Source organism: Tauraco erythrolophus, chromosome 2 (assembly GCF_009769465.1).
Source record: "Tauraco erythrolophus isolate bTauEry1 chromosome 2, bTauEry1.pri, whole genome shotgun sequence".
Lineage (NCBI taxonomy): Eukaryota > Metazoa > Chordata > Aves > Musophagiformes > Musophagidae > Tauraco > Tauraco erythrolophus.
The window spans coordinates 99,711,725-99,736,850 of NC_141466.1; the positions used below are offsets into that span (position 1 = coordinate 99,711,725).

The window sequence follows — 25,126 nt, forward strand, 5'->3', positions numbered from 1 at the left end:
TGCGCCGAGAGTAGTTCCTGAGAAGGTGGTCTGTGGTAGACAAGTTCAGCTTCTTCTGAGGCTCTCTTGAGAAATCTTTTAAGAACTGCATCTCTTCAGCCTCCACCACTGAGAGGAAACAGAAGTTACCATGCACATCATTCTGCTGGATTTGAGGGTATTTTGGTTTTGCTGACTGAACCGGTGTCAGAGATTGGTTCCAGGGTTAAGTTAGCCTTTGGCATCTCCTACTGAGAATCCAGTGATCTTATAAAGGTACTTCTGAAATGAGCATCACCCTGCCCTAGTGACTCCTGCTGAGATATACCACCTCTTGCAGAGCTGACATGGAGAGCAAAGGAAAGCAGGCATGTCGGAAGACATGGCATGCCTGGTACCAGCTCACTTTCCTTTCAGCTGCATGAGAGTTGCAGTTGATGCCTCTTCAGTGCATAAAAGGAGGTGCTAAATAAATTAATTCCAGCACAAAGTAGGGCAGGTGATTCCTGCCAAGCATGTAGTGCCACAAGGGTGGAGGTTTGAGTGGTTTGAGGTTTATTTTTTTGTTCATTTGGGTTTTTTTGCTTAGTTTTTTCTTAAGTGGGCATGCTGATTTCTAAGCACAAAGTCCCTGGAGAGCTTCTGGCTTTGTGCAGTATGTTAAGTCCCACTATGCAACTGCTGTCCTAAAGGTGCTTTTCCTAGCACAACTACTTAGACTTTATGAGAGCTCAAAGCAGCCTTGTTCTGGCAAGCAAACAGACCAAAGCATTGTGGGGCAGGTTAGGGCAGCAGCTGCTCTGATGACAAAGCTCAGCTGTGCTGCTGCTCATACAGCGTCCAGCATCCAGCAGTTCAGTTCACCTGCCACCTCCCTCCCTGCTCCCTTGCCCCATGCCCAGGGAGCTGGGCTTCACAGCAAGCTTTAATTATTTACTCTCTAAGGATATGGCTTATCCTGCAGATTAAGTGAAAAAGTGAAGTCCTTAAAAAATATAACACAATTAAGCCCCTGAGCTGTCAAACAACAAGTCCCTTAAAAGGGCAAAGTATGCGGCTCTCTGTGAACTGCACAGATCCCTCCTTTCAAACTGCTGGCAGGAGACTTCATGTTTGGATGGGCCGCTCACAAACGGTGTTGTGTGGTGAAATCAGTTGCTTCCCAGCTCCTTCTTCAAGCCTCCTTTTGCCTCCCTTTATGCTCCTCATACCAAAGCTCCTGGAGCCTGGGTCCTGTCAGGATGGGATCTGACAGCTCAAATGTAAATCTGAAAGCATGCATTAGCACTGCGCAGTTTATCCCCTGGATACATAAAGTGGGCCAAACTAGTTACATGTGTTTGAAAACGTGATAGACAAAATGGTCCTACTGTGATAGTCCTGTCCATAAAGGTTGATGGCCTGGCTCTGGAGTGATGGAAAATTGATTTCTGTTTCATTGTTCAGTTTCTTTTGACCAAATGAGATACCTTTGCAGGATCTTCCATTTATTCTGGGTAAATTCTCCAGTACATGCTTTTTGCTTCTGATACTTTGGTTCCTTTACTATAGTAGTGAGAGAAAGGCCAATACTGGCATTCAGTGATGGCATTCAAACTTGGCTACTGAGCTTTACTGATAAATCTACCTGCTGGGAAATCTCACACTGAGTTTGTAAATCCTTTTGAGAAACCTTGAAAGAACTGATTCTACACTGCCATACAAGAACATGTTAATACCATATTAAAGCTTAGCTACCTCATCTAGCTTGGGTGTTTGTTTCTCTCTTTTGTGTCTCAGACCCTTCTGTCCTCTTCCAGCTGTTACAGCAGTGATAACCATTGTAAATGCAGACAGCTGCACAGATCCAACAGTCTTGTTTATCATTTAATGTCTATTGTGGTTTTTTTTTTTCTTCCTGCAGAACATGATCAGAAGATAGCATCATACACCATGATCATGGCCCCCCGGAAGAGGAATCGTCATGCGTTGGGGTTTCTTTGTTGTTTTGGGGGTAGCGACCTCCCTGAAATCAACCTCAAGGACAATAACCCCCTCCAGTTCCTTGAGTTTTCTGTCCCAATTCCACCACCAGAGGAGCTCAATGCCAGATTCTCCGAACTTGTGGTAAGTTCAAGTAAAATTTACTGGAACTCCTTCTTCAAAGGAGGAGTAAAGGGATTTAAGGAACTTATTAGGGATAGAAAATAAACTTCTGTTTAAGCTTTTGGGTTTTTTTCATTCTTTTGTGACCAATTCCTTGGTGGGAGAAAGGCAGCAAGTGACAGGACAGATGAGAGTGGCAGTGGGTATAAGTACAACAAAATGCTTACATATGCTGATTTACTCTCACAGCACTGTGCAATTCTCCAGCTATAGGATTGGGCACGTTAGAAGGAACCTCATAAATTCTCTGGAGAATGAATCCCTGACAGTCAATTTCTTGTTAAGAAATTTGAGATAAAATCTGCTCTATAGTATAATACAGTGGAAAATCTTAAAAGTTTGCATGTTATTGCAAACTTTTTTCAGAGTCCTTATTGCTCTGAAATAAGGACTATACTGTTCTGTTGATCGGTAACATACTGCTGGTGAGGTATAAGAATCAGGGGACCACACTAATTATGTTTCTTCTGCCAGCTGTCTTTGAACCATGAAATGGTGCTATTGCAGCAACAGACATAAATAGGAAGGGAAGCAGTTATTTCATATGAACTTTGTTGTTTGCTTTTGTGGTGAATGTTGCGGATTCCAGTAGCAGGCAGTTGCTATTCATGCCTGGCATCAAATAACTTTGCTGTCTTTGCCCTCTTTCTCGGCGCGCATACAAAACAGAGGCAGAGATCATAAGGCTGTGCTGTTTTGTAATCTGCATGGTAAAGATGATGCCCGTTTGATGCAGTTGATTAGCCATGTCATTATCACTTTGAGATTGGAGGTTATGTAAAGTGAGGTGTCTGTAAGTGTACATATGCCTGAGTGGTGCTATTGAAATGAGGAACAGAACAGGAAATATTTGATCTCAGAATTAAAGGAGTTTTTCAGTAATGTTCTACATCGCGCTTATAGCATTGGTCCAGTCAGTTCTTGTCTATCGCCGTGGTTTCAAAGTGCTATGGCAATGAAAATAACCAAATTACCAATAACATGTAATTTGGGTATGCAAATGGAGGTTAACATATGGGCAACCGTAATATGTCATACCAAACATATGGACAGCTGTAGTTTGTTGGATTAATGGTCTGACAACATAGCCCAGGCTCCTATTTCAAAATGGGCTCCTAAGCAGATGCCTAGGGAAGAATGTAAGATGTTGCCATAGGGTCATCTTTTCCAGAATACTCTCCAACCCATTAACAATTTTCAGCTCAAGGACTTCCTCAGCCAAAGTTGCTTTCTGTGTACGTAGTAAATTTGTATGGATTTATAGAATCATAGAATGGTTTGGATTGGAAGGTACCTTAAAGGTCATCTAGTTCCAACCCCTCTGCCATAGGCAGGGACACCTTCCACTACACCAGGTTTCTCAAAGGCTCATCTAGCATGGCTTTGAACACTTCCAGGGATGGGGCATCCACAACTTCTCTGGACAACCTGTGCCACTGCCTAACCACCCTCAGAAGGAACAATTTCTTCCTTATATCTAATCTAAATCTACCCTCTTTCAGTTTAAAGCTATACACCCTTATAAAAAGTCCCTCTCCAGCTTTCTTGCAGGCTCTCTTTAGGTACTGGAAGGCTGCTAGAAGGTCTCCCCAGAGCCTTTTCTTCTCCAGAGTGAACAACCCCAGCTCTCTCAGCCTGTCTTCGTAGGAGAGGTTCTCCAGCTCTCGGATCGTCTTCCTGGCCCTCCTCTGGACTCGCTCCAACAGGTCCATGTCCCTCTTATGTTTAGAGCTCTATACCTCAACGTAGTATTCCAGGTGGTGGTCTCACAAGAGCAGAGGAGAGGGGCAGAATCACCTCCCTCGACCTGCTGGCCACGCTTCTTTTGATGCAGCCCAGCATACAGTTGGCTTTCTGGGCTGCAAGTGCATGTTGCCGGCTTATGTTGAGCTTCTCATCAACCAACACCCCCAAGTCCTCCTCCTCAGGGCTGCTCTCAATCCATTCTCCACCCAGCCTTTATTTGTGCTTGGGATTGCCTCAACCCAGGTGCAGGACACCTTGCACTTGGTCTCGTTGAGCTTCATGAGGTTCGCACAGGCCCACCTCTCAAGCTTGTCAAGGTCCCTCTGGATGGCATCCCTTCCCTCTAGCATGTCCACAACACCACACAGCTTGGTGCCATCTGCAAACTTGCTGAGGGTGCACTTGATCCCACTGTTCATGTCACCGACAAAGATGTTAAATAGCACTGGCCCCAGTACTGATCCCTGAGCAACACCACTCGTCACTGGTCTCCGCTTGGACATGTAGCTGTTGACCACAACTCTCTGAGTGCAACCATCCAGCCAATTCCTTATCCATCGAGTGGTTCATCCGACAAATCTGTGTCTCCAAGTTAGAGACAAGGATGTCATGTAAGACAGTGTCAAATTCTTCGCACAACGTTTCTTTTCCATTAACTGCTTCTACCTTCCCTAGCACCCATGACAATTTTTTAGCATTTGCAGTATTCTGTGGCAGTGGTGTGGGAAGGAGTCAATAGGATTTGCAGCTGTTTTGGAAAGAACAGAGTGTGCAGCAGAAGTTTGCCTTTTACGTGAGACTACTTGAATTCCTCTCGGAAAGCGCAGCTGACTGACTGGAGAATTCTGGTTGGTGACAGGTATCTCTCACTAGTAAGAGTGTAATTTGTAATCTACTCTGCTGTCAGTTTATTTCTGGATGCTGCTTAAGTGTTGGTTTTCACATGCAAAGCTGTAATTGCTGTATCAAAGTTCACCTTTCTCCAATACCAAGATTCATTGAAGCGTTCAATCCAGCCTTTCTGAAGATGTCACCAACAGATTTGTTTTCCTCCTGAACTTGACTTGCTAAAACTTGAACTTGTTTACCTTTGGGTCATAGCGAAAGACCTGTTTTAGTTGCTGCTGGGCTTTTGCTTGCTGAGAGGGTACCAGTTTCTGTGAGGAATTTGAGAGTTTGTGGTGGTATTAAGGGTGCTTTTGACTTTTTGTTTTACGCTTGGCAAATACTGATGTCCCATGCGCTTGTGGCACAACAGGTCACAGATGCCTTATGGAAGTCTGTTAAACAGCATGATTTATAATGTTTTTGGTGCAAAATTTAATGACAAGTATACGTGATGATCTGTAAAAATTTTTGGCCCCAGCAGTTTGTGAGTTGTTGGCCTATGCTATAACTTATTAAATGTGCTGACAACCTGTAACTGGCATATCCATCTCAAACAGATGAAGCCACTGAAATGAAAAGAGATCATATTCACATCCTTATATTTAATGACAGTACCTTAGCCATCATTACATGAGAAGTGAGCTGGGAGAGAAGAGTGCTATTTTTCACAAGGTTAATGATGTATACTGCACGTTTTTATAAAGCACTCAGATAGGATGGTGATGCATGTCCATAGGAGTTCCTGGGTAGCAGATAACATGAGAGCAGTAAGGGCTTTATGAGTGAGAGAAACTGTGCTAGAAACCGGGCTGACAGAACGCAGAATTTGCCTAGAAGGGCTGCTTTATCCATAGGTCTGGATTAATGCGTGTTCTACGAGACACTAAAATAAAACAGGCTACATCTGTATTGACAGCTCAGATGAGATTTTAATTGGATTAGAAAGATTCAGTCTGTAAATGTGCCAGTGTAAACCAGCGACCTGGAAGTGCCTGAGAGGGCTCTGTGCTGTGCACTAGCCTCCCCACTGCTTATCCGTTAGGGTCTAGTCTGGGTGCACTTGTACTATATAAAAAACAGATTTGAGTGTAAAGCCTTTTGACCCAAATCCCCGAGTGAAATGATGACACCGTCATCTGAGATCTGTAGTGAGAAGAGCATTTGTGTTAGCTCCCTGAAGCAGGCCCAGGGGGTATAGCCTCATCTTGCCATCTGCTCTGCAAAGAGGGTATAATGAAACATTGGTGTGCTTGAATGAATTTTTAAAAGCCTTATTTTTCCCCTTGTTGCAGTTAAAATCTGGGGCATTTTCCCACATAAGAGTTAATGACAAGAAGAGCTAAGCCTAGCTGTGCTGGAAAAGCCTCCCCCGTGATGAGTTTTCCAGTGCGGTAAATATTCAGTATGTTTCTACCTGCCTTTCTGAGGAAAATGGACATTTTGAGGGCCAGAAGCATGTCGTGTCTTGTTTCTGTGGTCCCTAAATTAATACTACAACAAGTGAATTTGGAGATATCCATTTTGCAAAAGAAGGAATTAAGAACACGTTGGGATCCTTTGTTTGTGATGGAGTCCCAAGGCCCCTCAGAGCTTGCAAACTTGCCCTTGTAGACTCCAGGCTGAGGCAACTACACCTATAGGGGCTGCTCTGTTTGGGGGATGCACCCAGACCAAGACCCAACTGGACTCTGAGCAAGGTTGTCAACTGACGAGTTGATGCTGATTTCAGCTGACATGTTTGCTCTCAATGCTGCTCAACCAGAAAAACAGTTCTAAGAGGGATCCCAGGCATTTTTGTTGTTGGAAGCTGGATGCTGTGTTTGTGCCTTGTCTCCTCAATTAGAAAATTAAAACAGAATGCATTACTCTTGATATGGGTCAAATTCAATCCTGATTTATTTCATTGGAAACATGGGCAGGGAGTAGGTCTGAGTGAAGACTATGGCTCAAGGTGATTTGTTCTGATTTTGTTTGGGCTAAGATAGGAGAAGATGTACTAGCCCTCAGGCTGTCTGCTGGCAGATTGCCTCGGGACTAATGCACTGGTAACAGGACAGGTAAGTCATAGATTTCATAGATTTCTAGATTGGAAAAGACCTTAGAGATCATCCAGTCCAACCGTCCCTAATCCCCATTAAACCATATCCCTAAGTAGTTCGTCCACCCTATTCTTAGACGCATCCAGGGATGGGGACTCAACCACCTCCCTGGGCAGCCTATTCCAGTGGCTGACAACCCTTTCAGAGAAGAAATGCTTTCTAACATCCAACCTGAATCTCCCCTGACTAAGCTTATACCCATTTCCTCTTGTTCTATCACCCGTCCCTAATGTAAAGAGCCCTTCCCCTACCTCCCCACCATCTTTTCTCAAGTATTTGTAGGCTGTAATCAGGTCTCCCCTCAGCCTCCTCTTCTCCAGGCTAAACAGCCTCAACTCCCTCAGCCGCTCCTCATAAGTTTTATTTTCCAGCCCCTTGACCAGTTTAGTCGCCCTTGTTTGGACCCGCTCCAGGAGCTCAATATCTCTCTTAAAGCGAGGGGCCCAAAACTGGCCCAAGTCCTTATCAGAAGTCTAAATGCACAAGACACAAAGCAAACAAATACTTGTGACCACAAGCTATGACCCTCAAAGGGTCACTTTCATGCATTCAACTGAAAGAGGGCAGAACAGCTGGCTTTAGTGTCTCTCCTTCAACAGACAGACAAGGAAGAGAAGCTCTGGAGAGTAGGGTGTGTAGAGTGGTCCTGTACCTCATAATTTGTAAAACTGGCCCTACCTGACCCTCAAGGCTATTCTAGCCAGCATCACTTCTGCTTTTTTCCTCAGTCTCTCTTCTTAGCTGACACTGTGTATACTACCATGTAGTGAAGTGCTGCTGCAGTTGGTGGTCTATTCAGTGGGTGCCAGGCTGGCTGTGTGCCTGGTGGCAAAAATGGCTGTGCTAAGCACACATGTTTTTCCTCGTACAGATTTATTTACTGAACAGGAACTGCAGAGGAATCTGGAAGAACTATTGCAAGGCAAGGGCAAATAGTTTTTCTTCATGAAACAACATCTCCATGTCTTTGTTGATATTTTTTTCGCAGTAGTTTGTTCTTGTCACAGTGGCTTCTGATTCCTTTTGCTCAATATTAGAGTCCTGGACTTTTCTTCTTGTTTAAGGGTGGTGTGCTGTTTGACACTAAAGATTTTGCCATCTAGATCTCTCTTATGGTAGCACTTGATCCCAGATGTGAACTCAGACCATACCAAGAAGGATAACATACATGCTGGAAATTCAGGAAAAGCAGAAAAATGTGAAGAATGTTAGCATAGAAGAAAGAGCAGTGTAAAGAACTTGTTCTTTTGTTGTTTCTCTTTTGTTTCTTTTGTTAGTGGCTCTGTTGAGATAGTATTTGAGAAGGTGGAGTTTAAGATTGTCTGTTTTAGGATGGAAAGTCCATGGGGAAGAAGTGGAGTTGCCTTTTGAATTGCTGTTTTCAAAATTGATCATATTATTACAACCTCCAAGCTTGAATGATAATATCCTTTTCTGAGTTAACTGCACCACATTAGATGCTTACACTGGCAAAGATTTGAAAATACTCACTGTTACCTTGTCTTAGTCTTGAATGCCTTTGAAGCATTCTGGTACTTAACTCGGGTGGATTCTTCTGTCATATTTTGTTTCTTTTACGTTGCATTTGAACCTGTTTGTTTTTTTTTTTTTTCAGGTTTGGTTTTATGGTGGTTTTTTTTCTTCTTTTTCTTCTTTTCCCTCAGAGTCCCTAAATAAGGGGTTTTATTGACTTTGTAGATTCTCAAAAACTTTGTGTCTGTATTACTGTTTACCATCCTCTCAGGCTTTCCTGAAGAAAGTACCTTAAAAAGTACTTTCCTGAAAAAAGTACATTAAGTTACCTTTTTCCCGAAAAAGTGCCTATTAAGTTACTTTATTTACAGTAAAGGAGCAGAATAAATACTTATGAACTCTCTGTATTTGAAAACGTCAGAATTATCTAGCATCTCTTTTGGCCTGCATTTATGCTTCTCATCCATTGAAATGACAGCTCCATATGAGGTCCCATCATTCTTTAGTTGCCAAAAGAAGTAGGTTGCTGCATGGGTGAGGCAATTCTTCTCTCTCTCTGCATTCTTCTCTCTCTCTGTCTCTCTCTGTCTTTGGAGAGGTCTAATTTTCTGACCCTAGTGCAAAACCTCAGCTTCTGTTGTAGAGAAGATGCACACAGAACTGCTGTGTGTTGCTGAAAAATGAGGCCACTGGAAATCAAAAATGTGCTCTCCCTTGTAGTATTGCCTGAGTACAATGAAATGGAGATGAAACCAAGTGCTGAATCAAGGACTCTGTCCTTCCCTCAGAATCAAGCACCTTCAGTGTATTCAGCCCATGTGGGGAACCACGACTGAAACCTTAACCTTGGTTTCTGTCTGCAGTGCACTGTAACACTAACCACAAGAACATGGAACTATGTCCCTTCCTGACGTAACCCTAAATTCAACTCTTAGTCTCTCACTTTCTCACCTCTGATACCATAATGTTTAGTAAGGCCTTCCATGGCTTCACAGTTGGCTCAATTTCTGAATTAAAGGTGAACTAGCCCAGGAATCTAGCTGGAAGGAATGGTGGTGACTATGACATTACAGAGAACAGAGAAAACGAGCATCACGTTAATTCCTTCTCCTTCAGTCTCCTTGGAATAAGAACTGTATAGAGGAACTCCCATGAAGGTGAAAACTATGAGGAGATGTGGCAGGACGGTCCAAGCAGCAGAGGCAGCAACTTTGTAATCTCTGAATAATCTGATAACTTCTGTAACTGTGACTAGAATTTTTAATGCTTTGTGCTACCTGACTGTCGTGGTTTAGCCCTGCCAGCAACTAAGGTACCACACGGTCGCTCGCTCACTCCACCCCCTCGGTGAGGTGGAGAGGAGAAAAACCTAACAAAAGGCCTGAGGGTCGAGGTAAGCACAGGGAGGGATCATCCAGCAACCATAGTCTCAGGCAAAACAGACTCGGCTTGGGAACAAATCAATTTAATTCATTAACAGTTACTTGAGAGAATAAGAAGAAATAAAAACACCCACCTAGGAGCCAGGGGTCCAGCCTCCTGTCTCCCTGCTCTCTTCAGTGTAGATCCAGCCTCTGTTCGGGCTCCTTTATTCCCATCTTAAATAGAGCGTTTGCAGAGGCGCTGGTTGACTCGACCTTGGCCTGAGGGGAAAGGGGGTCTGACCTGGGCAGAGACCGGTCCAATCGATTTTGGAGCCCAGAAAGGTTTTTTTGCAGCTACTTGCAGGGGCTATCTCTGCAGCCCCCCTCCCATGCTTCCAAAACCCCATCGCATAAACTCAGCACACTGAGGAAGGAGGATATCTAGAGCGAGATGCCTGTTTCTTTACTGTACCTTTTGCTCTTTCCTTTTTTCTTTATCCTCTCCCACCATATGGGTCTCACTTGGTTTTTCTGTCCATTTAGCTAATGCCTTCCTAAGTAAATCAGTGTGTTCATCTTATCCTGAAACGGAACTATGGAATTAGTGTCATATTTGCTGCTGTCACGTATTTTGCTGTGCTCTCTTGATTTCTTAACTCTCCAGGTTAGTAATTGCCAGCACTTTAGTGCTGGAATGCTGAAGGATGTGCAAGGAGTTGGTTGGTCTACTCTGAGCATGAGCCATCCACGTGACTGGTATCTTTGCTAGTCCTGTCAGGACAGAGACAAAGGAACAGTGAGGTTATTGGGGACACATTTCTAGCCGCATTGGATGAAGTGATCAATATCAAAAGGTTTGGGAAAATTCTGCTTTTTGCTTACTCTGTGACATCTCTACACATCGATTCCTTCTCTACCTTCACAGAGAATAAAATTCGTTGATTATAGTCTGTCTTCCCAGAGGAGAGAAAGTTGAGGACAAAAGAAAGAAAAAGGAGTTTTATGATGAAAGAGATTAAGGTACAACATGGAAGTATCTTCGAATTTATTTATTTATTTTGCCAGAGGAAGCAAAACCTGTTCTGAGCAAGGCATCAATTTGGCACACACTGGATAACATACCTTCATCAAGAACCACAGGGAGATGAGATCCAAACCTAAATAACTGTAGTAGTGGTTCCCACTGCAAACAGCTGACTTGGAAGTAGCAGGTCTCCTTCATGCTTAGTTCTCCCTTGCAGGCCATTTAATGTAATGGATACAACATAAACCTCAGATGAAAACTAGGCTTCACCACATTGAATAAGTACTCCCATATATCGCCAGCCCCACTCAGGCTTGCCAAGTCCTAACTGTGGCAGTGTTTGTGAGGGCCCTCTTTGGCTCTGCAACCTGCAAGAGTATTTATGGAGTAAAAAGTACAAGAAATGCCTCCACTGTGGGCTTTCATGTGAATACAGACAATATATGTCAAGGTATGTAGGCACAAGAGGGCATCAGGTGTGTTCCTCTGTGTTTGTTGATGAGCTTGAAGAACAAAATTCTCTATTTCTCCCCCAACTCCCTTCTAATACTTCTGGGAAACAGATATGCAGAGTTGCCCGTTTTGTCTCTTGGCTATCAGTGTGAAGCACCCTTCCCAGAAATGTATCCTCCATGTCTGAAGTTTATTTAGTCCTTAGTTTCTCCCTGAAAGCTTCTGGCTTAGAAAGACATGCATTTTATGTCCTCACTTCAAATCCCAAACACGTGTTGTGTGTATTGATAACAGTATTTAATCACATTTAAATTCAGGCATGTTGCCAAGATTTGAGTATTTTGGTTTCAAATTATTAGACTTTTGAGTCATTTCATGCTCTTTCTGGATTCTTTTGAATACAGGGATTTAATTTCTGTGTCACTTGCCCTGCGTGTAAATTATAGTTTCAGACTACATCTCTGACTGGCCTCTGGCTTTTGAGCTGTTGATCAATGCAAATTTCTCCTCAACCATCATTTGAAAGTGCCTCTGTGCTGTTTTGCCCGTAAGAGGAAGTTCTTTTATTCCCTTTGCCCCTTCCCTCTGTGCTTTTCTGTAATGAATGATTGTACCTAATCAGTCAGGAAGGTTGTGTAGTGCCAAATGCAATCAAGATCTGGAGAGATCCTTTTTATTTGCATATGATGAACTCTGACTCCAGCAAACTAGGAAGCTCTGCTGGCCTTGGCTCAGTGGAGACTCCCCACTTCAATTATTGCTTGCTTTCTTGCACTTGATGACAATGCACCAGTGGAGGCTATAAGAAAATACTGATGATGAGACTAAGCTGGATTTTTCGTGACCAGAGGCTCACATCCAGGAAGAAGGCTTAGCACCACCGTCTGAGTAGAAGACACTGTCTCTGAAGGCAGAGAAAAGCAAAGCTTTGAGGAAGCAGATTGCCTTCCTTGCTGATGGAGCCAGGCCACAAAAACTTTCCTGTCTCTTGGGTTAGTTTATAGTTGTCAGATTAACATTTTTTCGTGCACTCGGATGCACTTGTCTTCTATTATAATAATGGCAAAAGTGCTGAGTGGTTTAAGATTTCTGAAGCAATTAAGGGACTGAGGCTTGGGAGGCAAAAGCTCTGCGTGGTATCATAGTCTGCCTAGTTATGCACAGATGTTCTTTTATTTCCAGCACAGTTCTTCAGTTCAAGATTGTACATACCCAAGATACCTTTTTTCTTTTTAATTGTCCATATCCAGGATACTTTTTCTCTTTTTTCTTCCTGCTCTTCAAAGGGATTTTTCATAATGTCGGATCTGCTTTACACATGTCCCACGTGCAATACATGTGTACAAGTCCCTGATTTTGATGCACTGCAAGTAGCTTTCAATAGTTGCTCAAATACCAGTAAAGAAGAGGTATTACATTTTAGACTTCGTGGCAAAGACAGCGTCGCCCTTCAAACACTCGCCTACATAAGGTGTCCTGTGATAGGGACAGGCTTGTGGCACAGAGTGCAGCACCAGCACTTTCTCTCTCTAGGCTCCCTTCCAGTGGGTGCAGCTGGTTGGCAGCTCCCAGCTCCCTGACCAGCTGTGTAAGAAGCAGCAGTCACTATGCTGCAATCGTATGAGACCCAGATGCTGTGAGAGGAGCGTGAGACAGGAGCCAGGTCTTGCACTGCATGTTTGAGAATCAATAGGGTTGTGTAAACAAATGCAAATCTAGACCTCAGCTTGTGTGCCAGGTTTTGAGTGTGAAGAAGCTGGGTGTGTTAGCAAAGTACCTGTGTAGTTATACAGCTTTTATGCAGGGATATGCTGTTTTGTAGATCTTTTTGCTTTACTATAAAACTTATGGACAGATTGTTATCTGATGTAAAGCGGTTCCACTGAAGACAGTTATATCAATCTTTGTTGCCTGAAATTTGACCTGTGTGATATTTTCTGTGTCTGTGGTGATTGCTGGTTTCTAAAGATCCCAAGAAGAGCATACTGACTGCCTTTCTGAAAGGTGGGGAAGGTTATGGTCATGGTGGGAATATCTGAAGGGAATGTTTGAATGTGTTCTGATTATGATTTACTTACAGTAGACATGAAACACCTGAGAAAGACCTACTTGCTGGACTACATTTTTAACAGGATAATCCTGGTGTTCCCTGATGGAAGAAGTGCATGTAATCACTAGGGCGTAAGAGGAGAAGTACTGGATTTTGGAAGCACAGCAGATATGTAGTTTAGGATGAAAAAAGAGGGGAAAGAACAGATCCTGCCACTAGAGAATGGATGTGCTAAGGTGTAAATCTTGTGTTTTTCCTCTCCTGAATGCTTGGAAGCTGTCATGATATCCTATCCCCTAACAGATAGGGTAGATGTGCTTACTGTTCAGAAATCTTGTGTCCACGTGATTCTAATTCCTTATCAGCTGATTTGATAACACTATCTTGTTTTGGCTTAGCTGCAAGTGTTAGACAGCATTACGTAAGAAGAAAAAAAAATAACATAAAGCTCTATTGTGGCCTTTTTCCTTAGTAAGACATCATTAATATTTGTATGTTTTTTGTGTTGCATTATGGCAGTAATGAAGAGCCAGGAACTTTCTGGATTGAGTCTAAAGGCTGCTGAACAGATAAAATACTGAGATGATGGTGATAGTAAGAGTCATACTTGCTAGCTGAGAGAATCAGTTCAATTTATCTTTATTTCAACTTTCTGCGGCTTTTCCAGCTCCACTTGGATGGATACAGAGTAGACATTTTCCTACCTTCCTTCTAGAATTGAATCAGCTTTCTCATGTAGTTCCTGCCACTTTGATGCTTGCTGACTTAGAGTAACAGGCTCTGCCCTCTCCAGTAGAAAATAAGCTAGCAGCAGCAGTACAGGGATGTCCTATTGCTCCACCACTGTGAAATGACTTCTCTGAGTATGATTCCTGCCCTTCTGCAGTTTCTATCCTTTCTTTACTTCTCTTTGTTAGTGTCTTACATTGTCCAGAGCTGTATTAGATGACTTACAAATCTATTAAGACCTTGTTCTTCACCTTCTAGAGAGGGTGAATCTAGATTTATCTGCTGAGAAGAGGTGAGAGACTGTTAAGAATCAGGTCAGAAATCCCTCTCATTTGAGATGAGAAGGTGCCACCTGGAGATGCATCTGGTAGAAATGGCAGAGGAAAGTACTACATCATGCAAAGAGTATGATGGCCAGACTGCAACTAGGCAGGAGATTGCGATAAAGAGGGATAAAGTTTTCCAAAGTGTTGAAGGAGAAGGCACAACACTTGAAGTAGCTGCGGTGCTGAAGGGAGAGCAGAGACAGAGTGCAGATGGAGGTGACATGGGACGAATGCTAGGCTAAGATGATGGTTTGGCTATGCTTTTGGAGAGAGAGCTTGCAGATTGATGGAGGTTGAATGAAGAGTCTATTTCTTCTGCAGCTCATAGAAGAAGGGCCAGATCTGAGATGTCATAGGAGGTATGATTTGTCATTTAGCCTGATTTGAGCATGAAAGGGGGAGCCAGGTCCCTGTGATGATGAAGACCTTATAAAGTTTATAACAAAATAGCAATGTAAAAGTAACCAGCTGAAGCTGGGAAGCAGTGAAATTTTCCAGTGAAGAGGAAAGGTTGTGAAAGAGGATGGATGCAGATGTTTTGCAGGATAGGAGTTATCCCTAAAGAAGTAGAGCGTAGCTGGGGTTTAGAAGGAACTGTTAACAAAATAAGATGATTGAATGGAGAAGAAGTTAGGAATCATTAAGGATCATCTGTTTAATGTGTTGGCTCAAATTGACTGTATTTGCTCATCTAGTAGCAATTTATATCAGATGTAATCATTGCTCAGTGTATCATATAGCCTGAAGGAGAGTGGAGGAAAAAGGTTTATATCATGTCTCTGTGTGCTTCTGTAGGTGGATTGCCTCTTCAGTGTTCAAGGTTGTTTATCATTTAGGGAAACTATTGAGGTAATCTGGGATGGGTCTTCTAGTGTTGGAGGGAAATGGCCTTTTATTGTCGTGTGACTGATCTGCACAAGTCCAACATGGGGAGCACAAGGTGCTACAGCTGAGGCTGGGTGGATGGAGTAACACCTTTTCAGGGTGCAAGGTTTTCAGTTCAGTAGTTTCCTGGCACCGTCCTCTGCACTGGGTAAAGGGGACTTGTTGATGCCACTACATACAGGAGATGAGTGGCCCCTCTGTTCACCTCTTTAGGACCAGGTAGGAGCAGCACATGAAAGGCAAGTGTCAGAGGTGCTTTTTCTGTCACTCATCGTACTGGGCTGCCTCCACAGCTGCTGTCTCTTTGGTGTGTTTTGTCCAGAGAAAGTACAGACAGATGCCTTCCACCTGGCACTGGAACACCACTGACCCAGAGCTTTTAATGCTAGGTACCTCGTTTTCTGTAAATGGAAAAGTCTGTAAGCTTGCTGGGAGGAAAACGTATTTCAAGAGCATTACATCTTTTTCCTACGTACCTCTGCAAGCTTATACGACTCATTTCATGCACTTGTGAGTTTATGTTGCTGGTGTGAAAAAGGGAATGGTAATGCTTCTTAGACCAGTTTTAGTACAGAATTGTAGCCAGATTGAAAAGGTGCTGGAAAGATGTAGCAGGTATAGGTCATAGGCAGTAGAGGAGCTTTCCAGTGGCAAAATGTATTGTATTTGGAGATCTTGGGAGCAAATGTCTACTACTGCCTCCTATCATAGACATTGCCCTGTTCTTATCTACTTGTTCTTTTTTTAGGGAGAATCTGATACAAGACTCTATGGCCTTCCTGGGCAAACTCTCCTTTCTTTCACATGTGATCCAGTGCTGTACACAAAAGGACCCCAGTCAACATCTGTATATTCTACACACTTCTATATTAAAAACACTTAAGGGCATCGTTTCATTTTGCAGTTTCCCATAATTTGTTGACCCCATAAAGGGAAGTGTGCCCGGACTAATAACACAAACACCTTTTGAAAAGAATTTAGCAGCGTGCAAAACAATGTTATGCAATGGTTTACTAGGTGGAGGTTTGAAGAATAACTTCTCCAAAGGAAATTGTAAGGGGAAAGCAGATTGCAGTTTCCCAGTTTGGAAGGTGTCCAGGGAGATCCCTGAGTCATGGAAAATCCATTGGGATTGCCTTAGTGGCTGTGTTTCAGCATTACATCTTGTACAGAGAGCAACAGCTGGATGAGTTTGTGAGTCAGTGTAAAGTTGTTGGCTTCTGCATTAATGATGTGAGAGAACTTTTGAATTACAAATGCTTAACCAGATAGTGAATGCAATTACAATTTGTTGTTAGGAGATGAGTTCGTTCTGCAAGGCAAATGCTCATCCTTCTCTTATCCCTGTTGCTGTATTTTGTGAAAGTTTCTGATAAATTCTCTCTTAGAAGAATTTAGAGAAAAACATCTTGGTGGGTGTTTTCTTAAGCCCAGTGATGTCAGTGCAGTAGTTGCCGTTCTCATTATCAGAATACTTGCGCAATGAGACAGGACAGGGTGTGAGTGAATAACCCAAGATACGGTCATGTCTTCAATTCAGTGTTCGGCTATGGAAGTACTCAGTTTATGTTAGTGAAGAGCATTGTGGAATTGCCCTCCACCTCAGAAGGAGATACGAGGCTTCTGTTATATGGATGTGCTTCTAGCTGATCTGGACTGATTAGTAGTAAATACAGCTTATCTCCATTTATGGAAGCAGAAGTTAACAATTAGCAAAAAGAGGACTAATAGACTGCTCAGTCTGTTTAATGTCTGAAGTCAGTGCTGTAGACTGTGGAACAAGCCTGTGTTATAGGCTGTCTAGCCGAGACGTTTAGTCTCTGTTATAATTTAAAGCAGGTAATTTGATTAATATTTTGCACTGATGTAAGTCCAGAGTAAGTCCACTTAGTTTAATGGAGTTAGGGACATTCTGATCTCTGGTTTGCACTACTAAATCTGGAGTAATTATTCAGAGAGCAAGAGAAGAACTAAAGCCAGCTTCTGGTTTCATTTCTATCTGTAAACCTGAAGTAACATCACAAATGTTGTAGGTTTATTGGAGTTCCTTTGAGTTTCCCCTGCATATAAGTTTGAGCATGTATGTCTGAGCTGCACAACCAAAGTTCAATAAGAAGTTAATTTTGCTCATTAAATTCTTAACCGACCTCTCAGTTCCTCCTGCCCTTTTACGTAATATTTTATCAGAGATTTAAAGGTCAGCCAAATGCTGACCTACCCTTGTTTTCCTCCGTAGGGGCATATGGCAAATAGGATGCACGCAAGAGGATAAAGCTGGGAGGAGAGGAGTAGGTGGCACTGACGCCCCTGGAAATTCAGCCTGCCTTTGGCACAGGGCCACAGCAGCAATTTCCAGCCCACATTTTGAGGGTTGAGCCAGCAGGACTGTGTTTGAGCAGGAAGCGATCAGAGAGGTGTGTGCCTGTGTGCTTTGGCACAGTCCAGGCTGTAAATTGCTCCAGCCTAGGAACCTCCTCTGAACTCATTAGTATTAAAACAGAACAGAGGAGACTTTGTAGGGAGGGATAGGGTGGGGAAGCCGGAAAGGTAGCAGTTTAGACGGTAGTTTCCTAATAACCTTTCCCACACCTACCTTCCCATACAGGGTCTCATCTAAAGGATTTTGGCACGAAAAACAAACCGTGGCACAGGGAGGGGAAAGGGAGTGGGAAATGAGAGGAGAAGGAGAGGAAATGAGGGGCAGGGAATGGGCACTGTGCTGAAACAGCAGATTTTATTGTTATTTAGTGTTATATATGGTGATACTAGAAGTTCTGTTCAAATACTTGAGACAAGTATTTGAAATACTGTGTATACTCGGAGTGTGGAGGTAAATGTCCTACTTAACCTAGAGGACTTGCAACTTGTCACAGTGAAAAGATGTATTAAGCAGAGGTTTAATGGCTTCAGTTTTGTTTGGTGTTTTCATTTAATTGACTGAATAGCGAAATACCTGTTAACTTTGCAGATCATAGTATCATAGAATGGTTAGGGTTGGAAGGGACCTCGAAGATCATCTAGTTCCAACCCCCCTGCCATGGGCAGGGACACCCTCCACTACACCAGGTTGCTCAACGCCTCACCCAACCATGTCACTAGGCTGTAAACACTGTGAATATGTTAAAAGACAAGCTTAAAAGAAGATGGAGGAATTGTGTGAAAAAGGATGGGATTCAATGGAGACAGTTAAAACATGCTCCTTTTAGGAGCAAGTCTGATGATTCAGGATGGGAAGCAGACAGGTGGATACAATTCTTCAGAAAACAAACTAGTTTTCTAGGTCCACTATAGGGGATCACAAGTGAACGTAAGTCATGCAAGTTTTGAGGTTTTTTTATTTAAAAAAAAAAAAAAAAGAGGTCATTGTCATCATGGAATAGATAACCAGGAATGCAGTCTGGAAGATGCATGAAGTAATCTTTGCACTCAGCAATGGTACTTTCTCAGCTGGAATGCTGTCCCCACTTTTGAACAGCGTACTTCAAGAAAGATGTACTTTGACCAGGGAGAGCCCGGAAGTCGATTAGAAGAGGAATGAGAGATCCAGAGGACATGACCTCTAAGAAAGACTGAAAGAGCTTGGCTTGTTCAGAAAGAAGACTGAGGAGAGACATTGCAACAGCCTTTAACAGGCTTGAAAACTGTTATCAAGAGGACTGTTACCAAGAGGAAGGAAAAAATCTGCTCACAATGTCTGTGGTTGATAGGGCCGGAAGTAATAAGCATAAATAGCAGCAGCAGGGATTTAGATTAGACATGAGCCTGACTATTCAATTTTCATCCCTGTCCCTCTCATTGGGCTCATTCCAATTCACTGACATTGACATGCAGCCTGTCTTAACAGAAAAAGCAGTGATGATAGTCAACCATTAGCATTGTTGTCCTCGTATGCCCACCCATATCCATGGAGCATCCTTCTTGCTCTACCCATATTGTAACCTTGCATATGTGAGAATGTGTCTCTAAGTCTTGATCTCTCTTTCTCTTTAACCATCTGTGCTTATTGTTGCATAAACAGGTACTGCTTTTTCTCATTCTTTCTCTTTCTATTTGGCCCAGCAGATTGTTGTCTCGTGTATGTGGTTTGCCTGTGAAAGGCAGAAGAGTGAACAGCAGATGCTTCTAGTGGCCTGTGAAAGGGGACTGCCACAGTAGGCCTTGCTGGTTGTCTGTACTTGTACGCTGTCAAGTCACAGAGAGCTTTGAGGAGTAGGAGAGACAGGATTTAGCTCTCCTCCAGGAAGCAAAGCAGCAATCAACCAATGATTAAGGAGGATAAAAGGAAGCAGTGCTGAGGGTGGGGAGCGTATGTTTGAGGGAGGGGGGATGTTAGTTGGCTTTCTGTGAGAGAAATTTTTCTGCCAAAAAGCAGTGCCCTTGATGGATGAAATTCTTACTCTGCTGCTGAGCCTTCAGGATGAGTAACTTCTGTGTTGGCAGGGTAGAAGAGAAACACATCTTCCAGTACGTAAACATCAGGTGCTTTCTGTCTTCTACTGTTATGACTGAGAATCAACAGATTTGGGCCCCTGGTACTGAGGAGGTTTTAAAGCTGTGACTTCTTAAAAAAGCAAGAAGGAACAAGAGTATAATGGATTCATATCCTTTTGTTTGCCTGCTTTTCTGCTTTGCAGTAAGATCTGTGGCAGCACCTGAAGTGTATACATTGCTTCCTATGCCAGCAGGCTGTGTGAGCAGCTCATGTGTGCACAGTGGTTTCATCATGCACAAATGGAATGCATACACACTGTAGGCATAGGCAGATGTTACGTGATATGTCTTGCGTATATCGTTCTTGCGTATAAAAGGTGCGAGTGACATACGTATCTGCACATAACATACTGTGTGTATGCAAATGTGTTGAAACACAATGATGTTTTCCAGTGATCCACCTAATTCTTATCATTTGGGAAACCAATCAAAATGTTACTCTCTGGCCTCATATGTTGTGTTGTTTCTGTGTGCTTTACAAAGGCTGCTTTTAATTCCAGCGGTTAAGATGAGATGGGAGAGTTTGAGGGAAGAGAAGCATTTGTTTTGGGGGTTGTTTTGCTTGTTTTTCATGGGTTATCAGTGGACTCGGCACTTACATCAGATGCCCAGGTGGGAACTTTTAACCATTGTGCTGCATCTGGAGATGTGCTAGCTGTGTGGGTGGTAGCGCTGGTGCCTGTTGAAAGAGCATCTGCCATCAAGTTCTGCTGTAGGTACAGCCACGCAATTGTGCCAGATACAACCCTGAAAAGGCAGCAATGGGAACAGGTTGTTGTCTAGAGAAGGAGGCTCTGTTTCACTCCTCTTGGTGCCTGCCTTAATCATACTCCAATGTTTGCGGTTGCAAATTAGGTAAAACCTGTGAAATGTTTCTCTTTTTTAGGGAGCGTTGAGCAGTACTTTTTTTTTGCACTGCTCATCGCTCCAGTTTGTGCATGAGTGTAGGCAGTTTGTGCAGTCGAATGAACCTCATGTACTGACAGTTTGGACAGGCAGTCTTTCAGAATGCCTTATCGACCTCCTCAGTATTGGAAATGTGCACACTTTCAGCAGGCTGCCTCTTATATGTCAGCCTGGTGAGCTGGATTGAACAAAGCCACGAAAGGAAAACTGGAGGGGAACAATCCTATGCTGTCCCCTGCAGGTGGACGAAGTGATTAAATAGGAAAGGTTTTCTTCTTCTACTTCAAGGATTCATAAGCTCTTTGCAAAAAGGCTGAGACCTAAAGAAGATCGACTTTTTAATTTTTTTTTTTAATTATTCATTCATTGCAGTTATCTCTGAAGGAGCTTTTTGGATGGCTGTCTCTGGACCTGTGATGAGAGCATCTCTTTCTGCTCCTCCCTGGCCTCCCTCTCTGGTGGGCAGAGGCACAGCTCGAATGTGAGCCACTAGGCTAACCTTCTTGTTATTTACCAACAGAACATGACATAGCCAGCATGAACTGAAAAATAAAGTTTCCTGGGACTGTTGTTAATGTAAAAGTGTAGCTTTCAGGCAATGTAAGTCATGTGTTAGTTAGCCTTACTCAGTTCACTTGTTAAAGCTATAGTGGTTATGCTGGATTGGATTCTTTACTGCAAAGGCCTGTAGCATGCTGCTGACGAGCTCCTCCCTAATTTCTTTCCACTGTTTCCCCTTCCTCTACAGTCCCAGACATGTCAGTGTCATTTATCTTATGTCAGCATGAGTTGTACTTCAGCATTGATTAACCCACCATCAACTATTTCCTCCAAGTGATTGCACATGAACATGAAACCTTCTCTAGGGCCTGCCAGTGGATGCTGGATGGGATCCCATGGTGTGTCACAATCACTGTTTACTTTGTACAGATTTAAATAAATTCATCAAGAGCATAACACCGTCAGCTGTGCTCTGTCACTTGGGAACATCAATGGAACTGGAATACGGCCCTTTTGGGAACATGGTGACAGACATCTATGTAAATGACCTTGGGGAACATGAGGCAACAGGTATCATGCTTCATTTTCTAACTTGGGTGGGTTTGATACTGTTGAGAGAGAATGACTGATGAGTTAGATACGGGAGAATGCGTTTGTGCATGACAGGAAAAAAGGGTCAAGGGGAATGAGAAAAAGATTAGAGAGGGGAAAAAAAAAAGATAAGTGTGTGCAAGAGAAAGGAGAAAAGAAGGAATGGAGATGTGAACAGGAAGCAAGTTAAGAGCAGTGCAGTTAATTAAAATTCATGCAGTGCAAGGTCATAATGTAAAAATGAACATACCCTTGGAACATAAATTTTTGAGGTGAATATGCAAGCAAGTTATTCAAATAAAAAGTCTTCAAATCATGAAGGTTTTCTAGAGTGTGTAAAGGCATTTTAATGTTATTCCTACTTTCTCAGTTTTGTTTCCTATTGGATGAGTCATAAAGAACTATTAAGGATAATGCTGGTGTGGCTGAGCAAAAGGAAAACTTTGGAGCTGTGCAAAAAAAAATATTTGCAAATACCAATGCTATCCTCCTCTTGAAAGGGGCATTAAGTCACCTGCATCATAGAATCATTTGTGGCAGGGAGTTGGGAAGTGTTTGACCATGTACAGAGTTTGCTCTGCGGCTTTGTACTTGCAGGGCTTTGGCACAGCCCTCTGAAGCTTTTGGTGCCGGTCACAGGTCAGATGACTGCTGGTCTCATCTAGTCTGGAAATTGTTAAGTTTTTGTTTTGAATTTAACAAGGGAGAATAAATAGCCTTTCTGGGGAGCTTTGCCAGTTTGTACCATCTGAGGATTTGATTCCCATGGTGCATGTTGATGCTAAGACCTGGCTGTCCTTTTGCTTGAGTACTCATCCACTGCTAAAGAACCAAACAGTGCAATAGAGCTGTAATCAGACAGTCGAAATAGGCATCTCTGAACAGCAGAAGTGAGGATGTCTATTTGCCAGTGTATAACATTTTAGAGTTGGATTCTCTGATGTAAAATAAAGATTTGTTTCATGCCAAAGCTGTTTTCTCTGGGAATGGTGAAAGGATGTCATTCTTTAATAATTGCCTGAATATGTTTGTAGGCAGAAATAAACATTTTAAAAATGAGAATGTGCTTCTAGGTGTTATTAACTTCTCTCAATCATGAAAGAAGCCGTTAAATGTGAAACACAGGCCTGAGACAGATGCTCATAGAAAAGATGTGCTTTCAAGAATATTGTAAGTAAGAGATTGTGACCCACAGACAAAAACTAAAAGTATAACTCAACTATCTATAGCTAAAATTATAAGAATTGATGAAACAAGACAGGTATCCAACTAAACATAAGAAAATAAACAGAATCTCCTCTCCCTCCTGGCAAATATGTGTTATGCCCATATTAATGAAGTTATTGCCTGCAGTAAACAAAACATATCATGTCAGAATTCTGTGCTTCATTATGCTGGAAATGCTATTTATGATTCATTAAACTTTTATGAAGAGAAAACAAAATGAAAAAAACAACAACCAAAAAATAAACCCCAAAAAACTAACCCTACCAGCCTCTGAAGATTGATTGGTTAGTTACTTTGTGGTGGTGTTTTACGTCTTTTATAAAATGAAGCAGCTGTCTGACCTTAAGTTTCTAGGAAGCTCCTTGGTGACCAGGAAACCCAGCAGCCAGTGGAACTGGGACAAGTAAGAATGAGAAACTGGAACTAAGGAAATCTCCCATGAGGGTTCAAATATCCTTGGAGAACCAAGTTTGAGGTTCTTGGTCTCCACTGTTCTGACTTGAAGCTAAGAGGTGCTGGAGTCCTGAAACCCTGTGTAGTCATAGTTTTAAGGTTCCCATTCTACCCCTGCTGTGGCTTCAGCATGAGTATGTTGAAAATAGGAAGTTTTATTGTGTCTTTCAGTATCTCGCTAAGTTTACCTGTCAAACCATTTTAAATTTTCCTCATTTAAATTCCAAAATTCCTATGGATGATATAAGTCTTCTTGCAAGGCTAGGTGAAGCAGGTGAAGAAGCAGCTATCCTGTGACTTTCCCACCTTTCCACAGATGACTGAATGGTGGAGATGTGGTACACAGTTCAGTAAAGAGATGTAGTTTTGATAGGAATCAAAGGTTCTCCTTCAGTGGTTCTCTCTCCAAGAGAACCACTCTTCTACATTCCCAAAATTACTTTTTCTCTATATTAATTTCATTTCACTTCACTAAGAAAAGTGCTGTCCCGTCTAGCTGAGAAATGCTTTCCTGTCCAGCTCTTCCAGGGCTTTGAGTGATATCATTATCGAGCTGAGGGCTACCCGGCATTAAATCCAGCTTTCACACTTTGATGAATGTTCTCAAAAACAAGGGACATAATGTGGTTTTAAATCCCACAAAATACTATTTTTATGTTTCCTACCAATTCCCCCTTCTTGTTCCATTTCTTTCTCTCTGTCTCTTATTTCCTTGGGCTGTAGCCATTTTGAAAGGAGGCCATCTTCCCTTTTGGCTTGAGGTTCAAATATTTCCAGTCCAGTTCTCAAATCCAGCTCCAGTACATTTTAAATGTTTATCATTGAAATTCAATCTGTGTAAGTAAAAAAAATGCCCACATGAAAGTGAAATTAACTTGAATGTATCCCACTCTCAGTAAATAAAATAAAACAGGAAATAGATAAACGAGAGAGATGTGAGGAATATTAACTGGAGGTACTTTACATCTCCCTCAGGCCAGCCTTTCAAATGTCTTTTTAGTCTCTGCTTCATGAGAACACTTGCAACTTCAAGTAATTTTAAGAGTCAGGAGGCTGAGCTCCGTTGTGCAGGACCATGCTGGCATGAATTGCTGGAAACGAGCTGCCCATCCAAGGTATAGAAGAGGAGTTACTACATTTCTGTTGGGAAGTTGGCACAGGTGATAGAGGAGGGCATTTTCTCCCCTTTGATCTGACCGACTTTTTTTTCTTGCCCTTGATGTTTGCTCCCTGGGAGTTTGATCAGGTCATGTCACTTCCTTAGCCTGGCTCCAACCCCAGTCTTGATGACTGCATTCAGAGTTTGTAGGTCTTCCCCTTTCCTGCCAACCTTTGTAATTCCTTTCTCCCTCAATAGCTGCTTGCTGTCACTGAGTTAAGTCTGGAGTCTGAAGTTCTACATACTGGCAGATCTACCTCTTTCATTGGGTCAGGATGACCTATTCGTGGAGCAAATTCCCCCTGTGAGATTCGTTCTTTCTGTTGTTCCTCCTCCTTCCCTTCAAAGCAGAAAATTTCCTTATGTGCCATCTGTTAGGATCTTGAGTCAAAATAGGAAAGTGGACCACCTGATCCAGAATCTTCTTTCTTAGCTAGATCCAGGGCTTTTCTATGCAGTCATGGTGGTCTTCTGATCTTCTTATATAGAAAGAGGCTGGGGATGGGAGAGGTAAAATGATTTGGAGCGTTCCTTAAGAAGAGTTCATCTCTCGTATTTTGCAGGAATTTCTTGATTCTTTATAGGGTGGAATTTCATTAATGGTATAGGTAGAGGTGTATGTCTCGTTAGTTCCTCC

The 25,126-nt window shown here is 42.6% G+C and overlaps 1 protein-coding gene across 3 annotated transcripts in view; it reads left to right on the forward strand.

Moving 5' to 3' along the window:
* Nucleotides 1–1,887: 1,887 nt before the first annotated feature.
* The window catches only part of DAAM2 (dishevelled associated activator of morphogenesis 2), a 120,587-nt gene continuing 97,348 nt past the window's right edge, over nucleotides 1,888–25,126 (forward strand). For 2 of the 3 annotated variants that reach the window (XM_086628550.1, XM_086628559.1), the window contains exon 1: nucleotides 1,918–2,085. In XM_086628550.1, the coding sequence (XP_086484676.1) occupies nucleotides 1,918–2,085 (168 nt within the window). Of the gene's footprint in view, nucleotides 2,086–25,126 lie in introns of all 3 variants that reach the window. The other variant, XM_086628568.1, reaches the window with a different exon arrangement.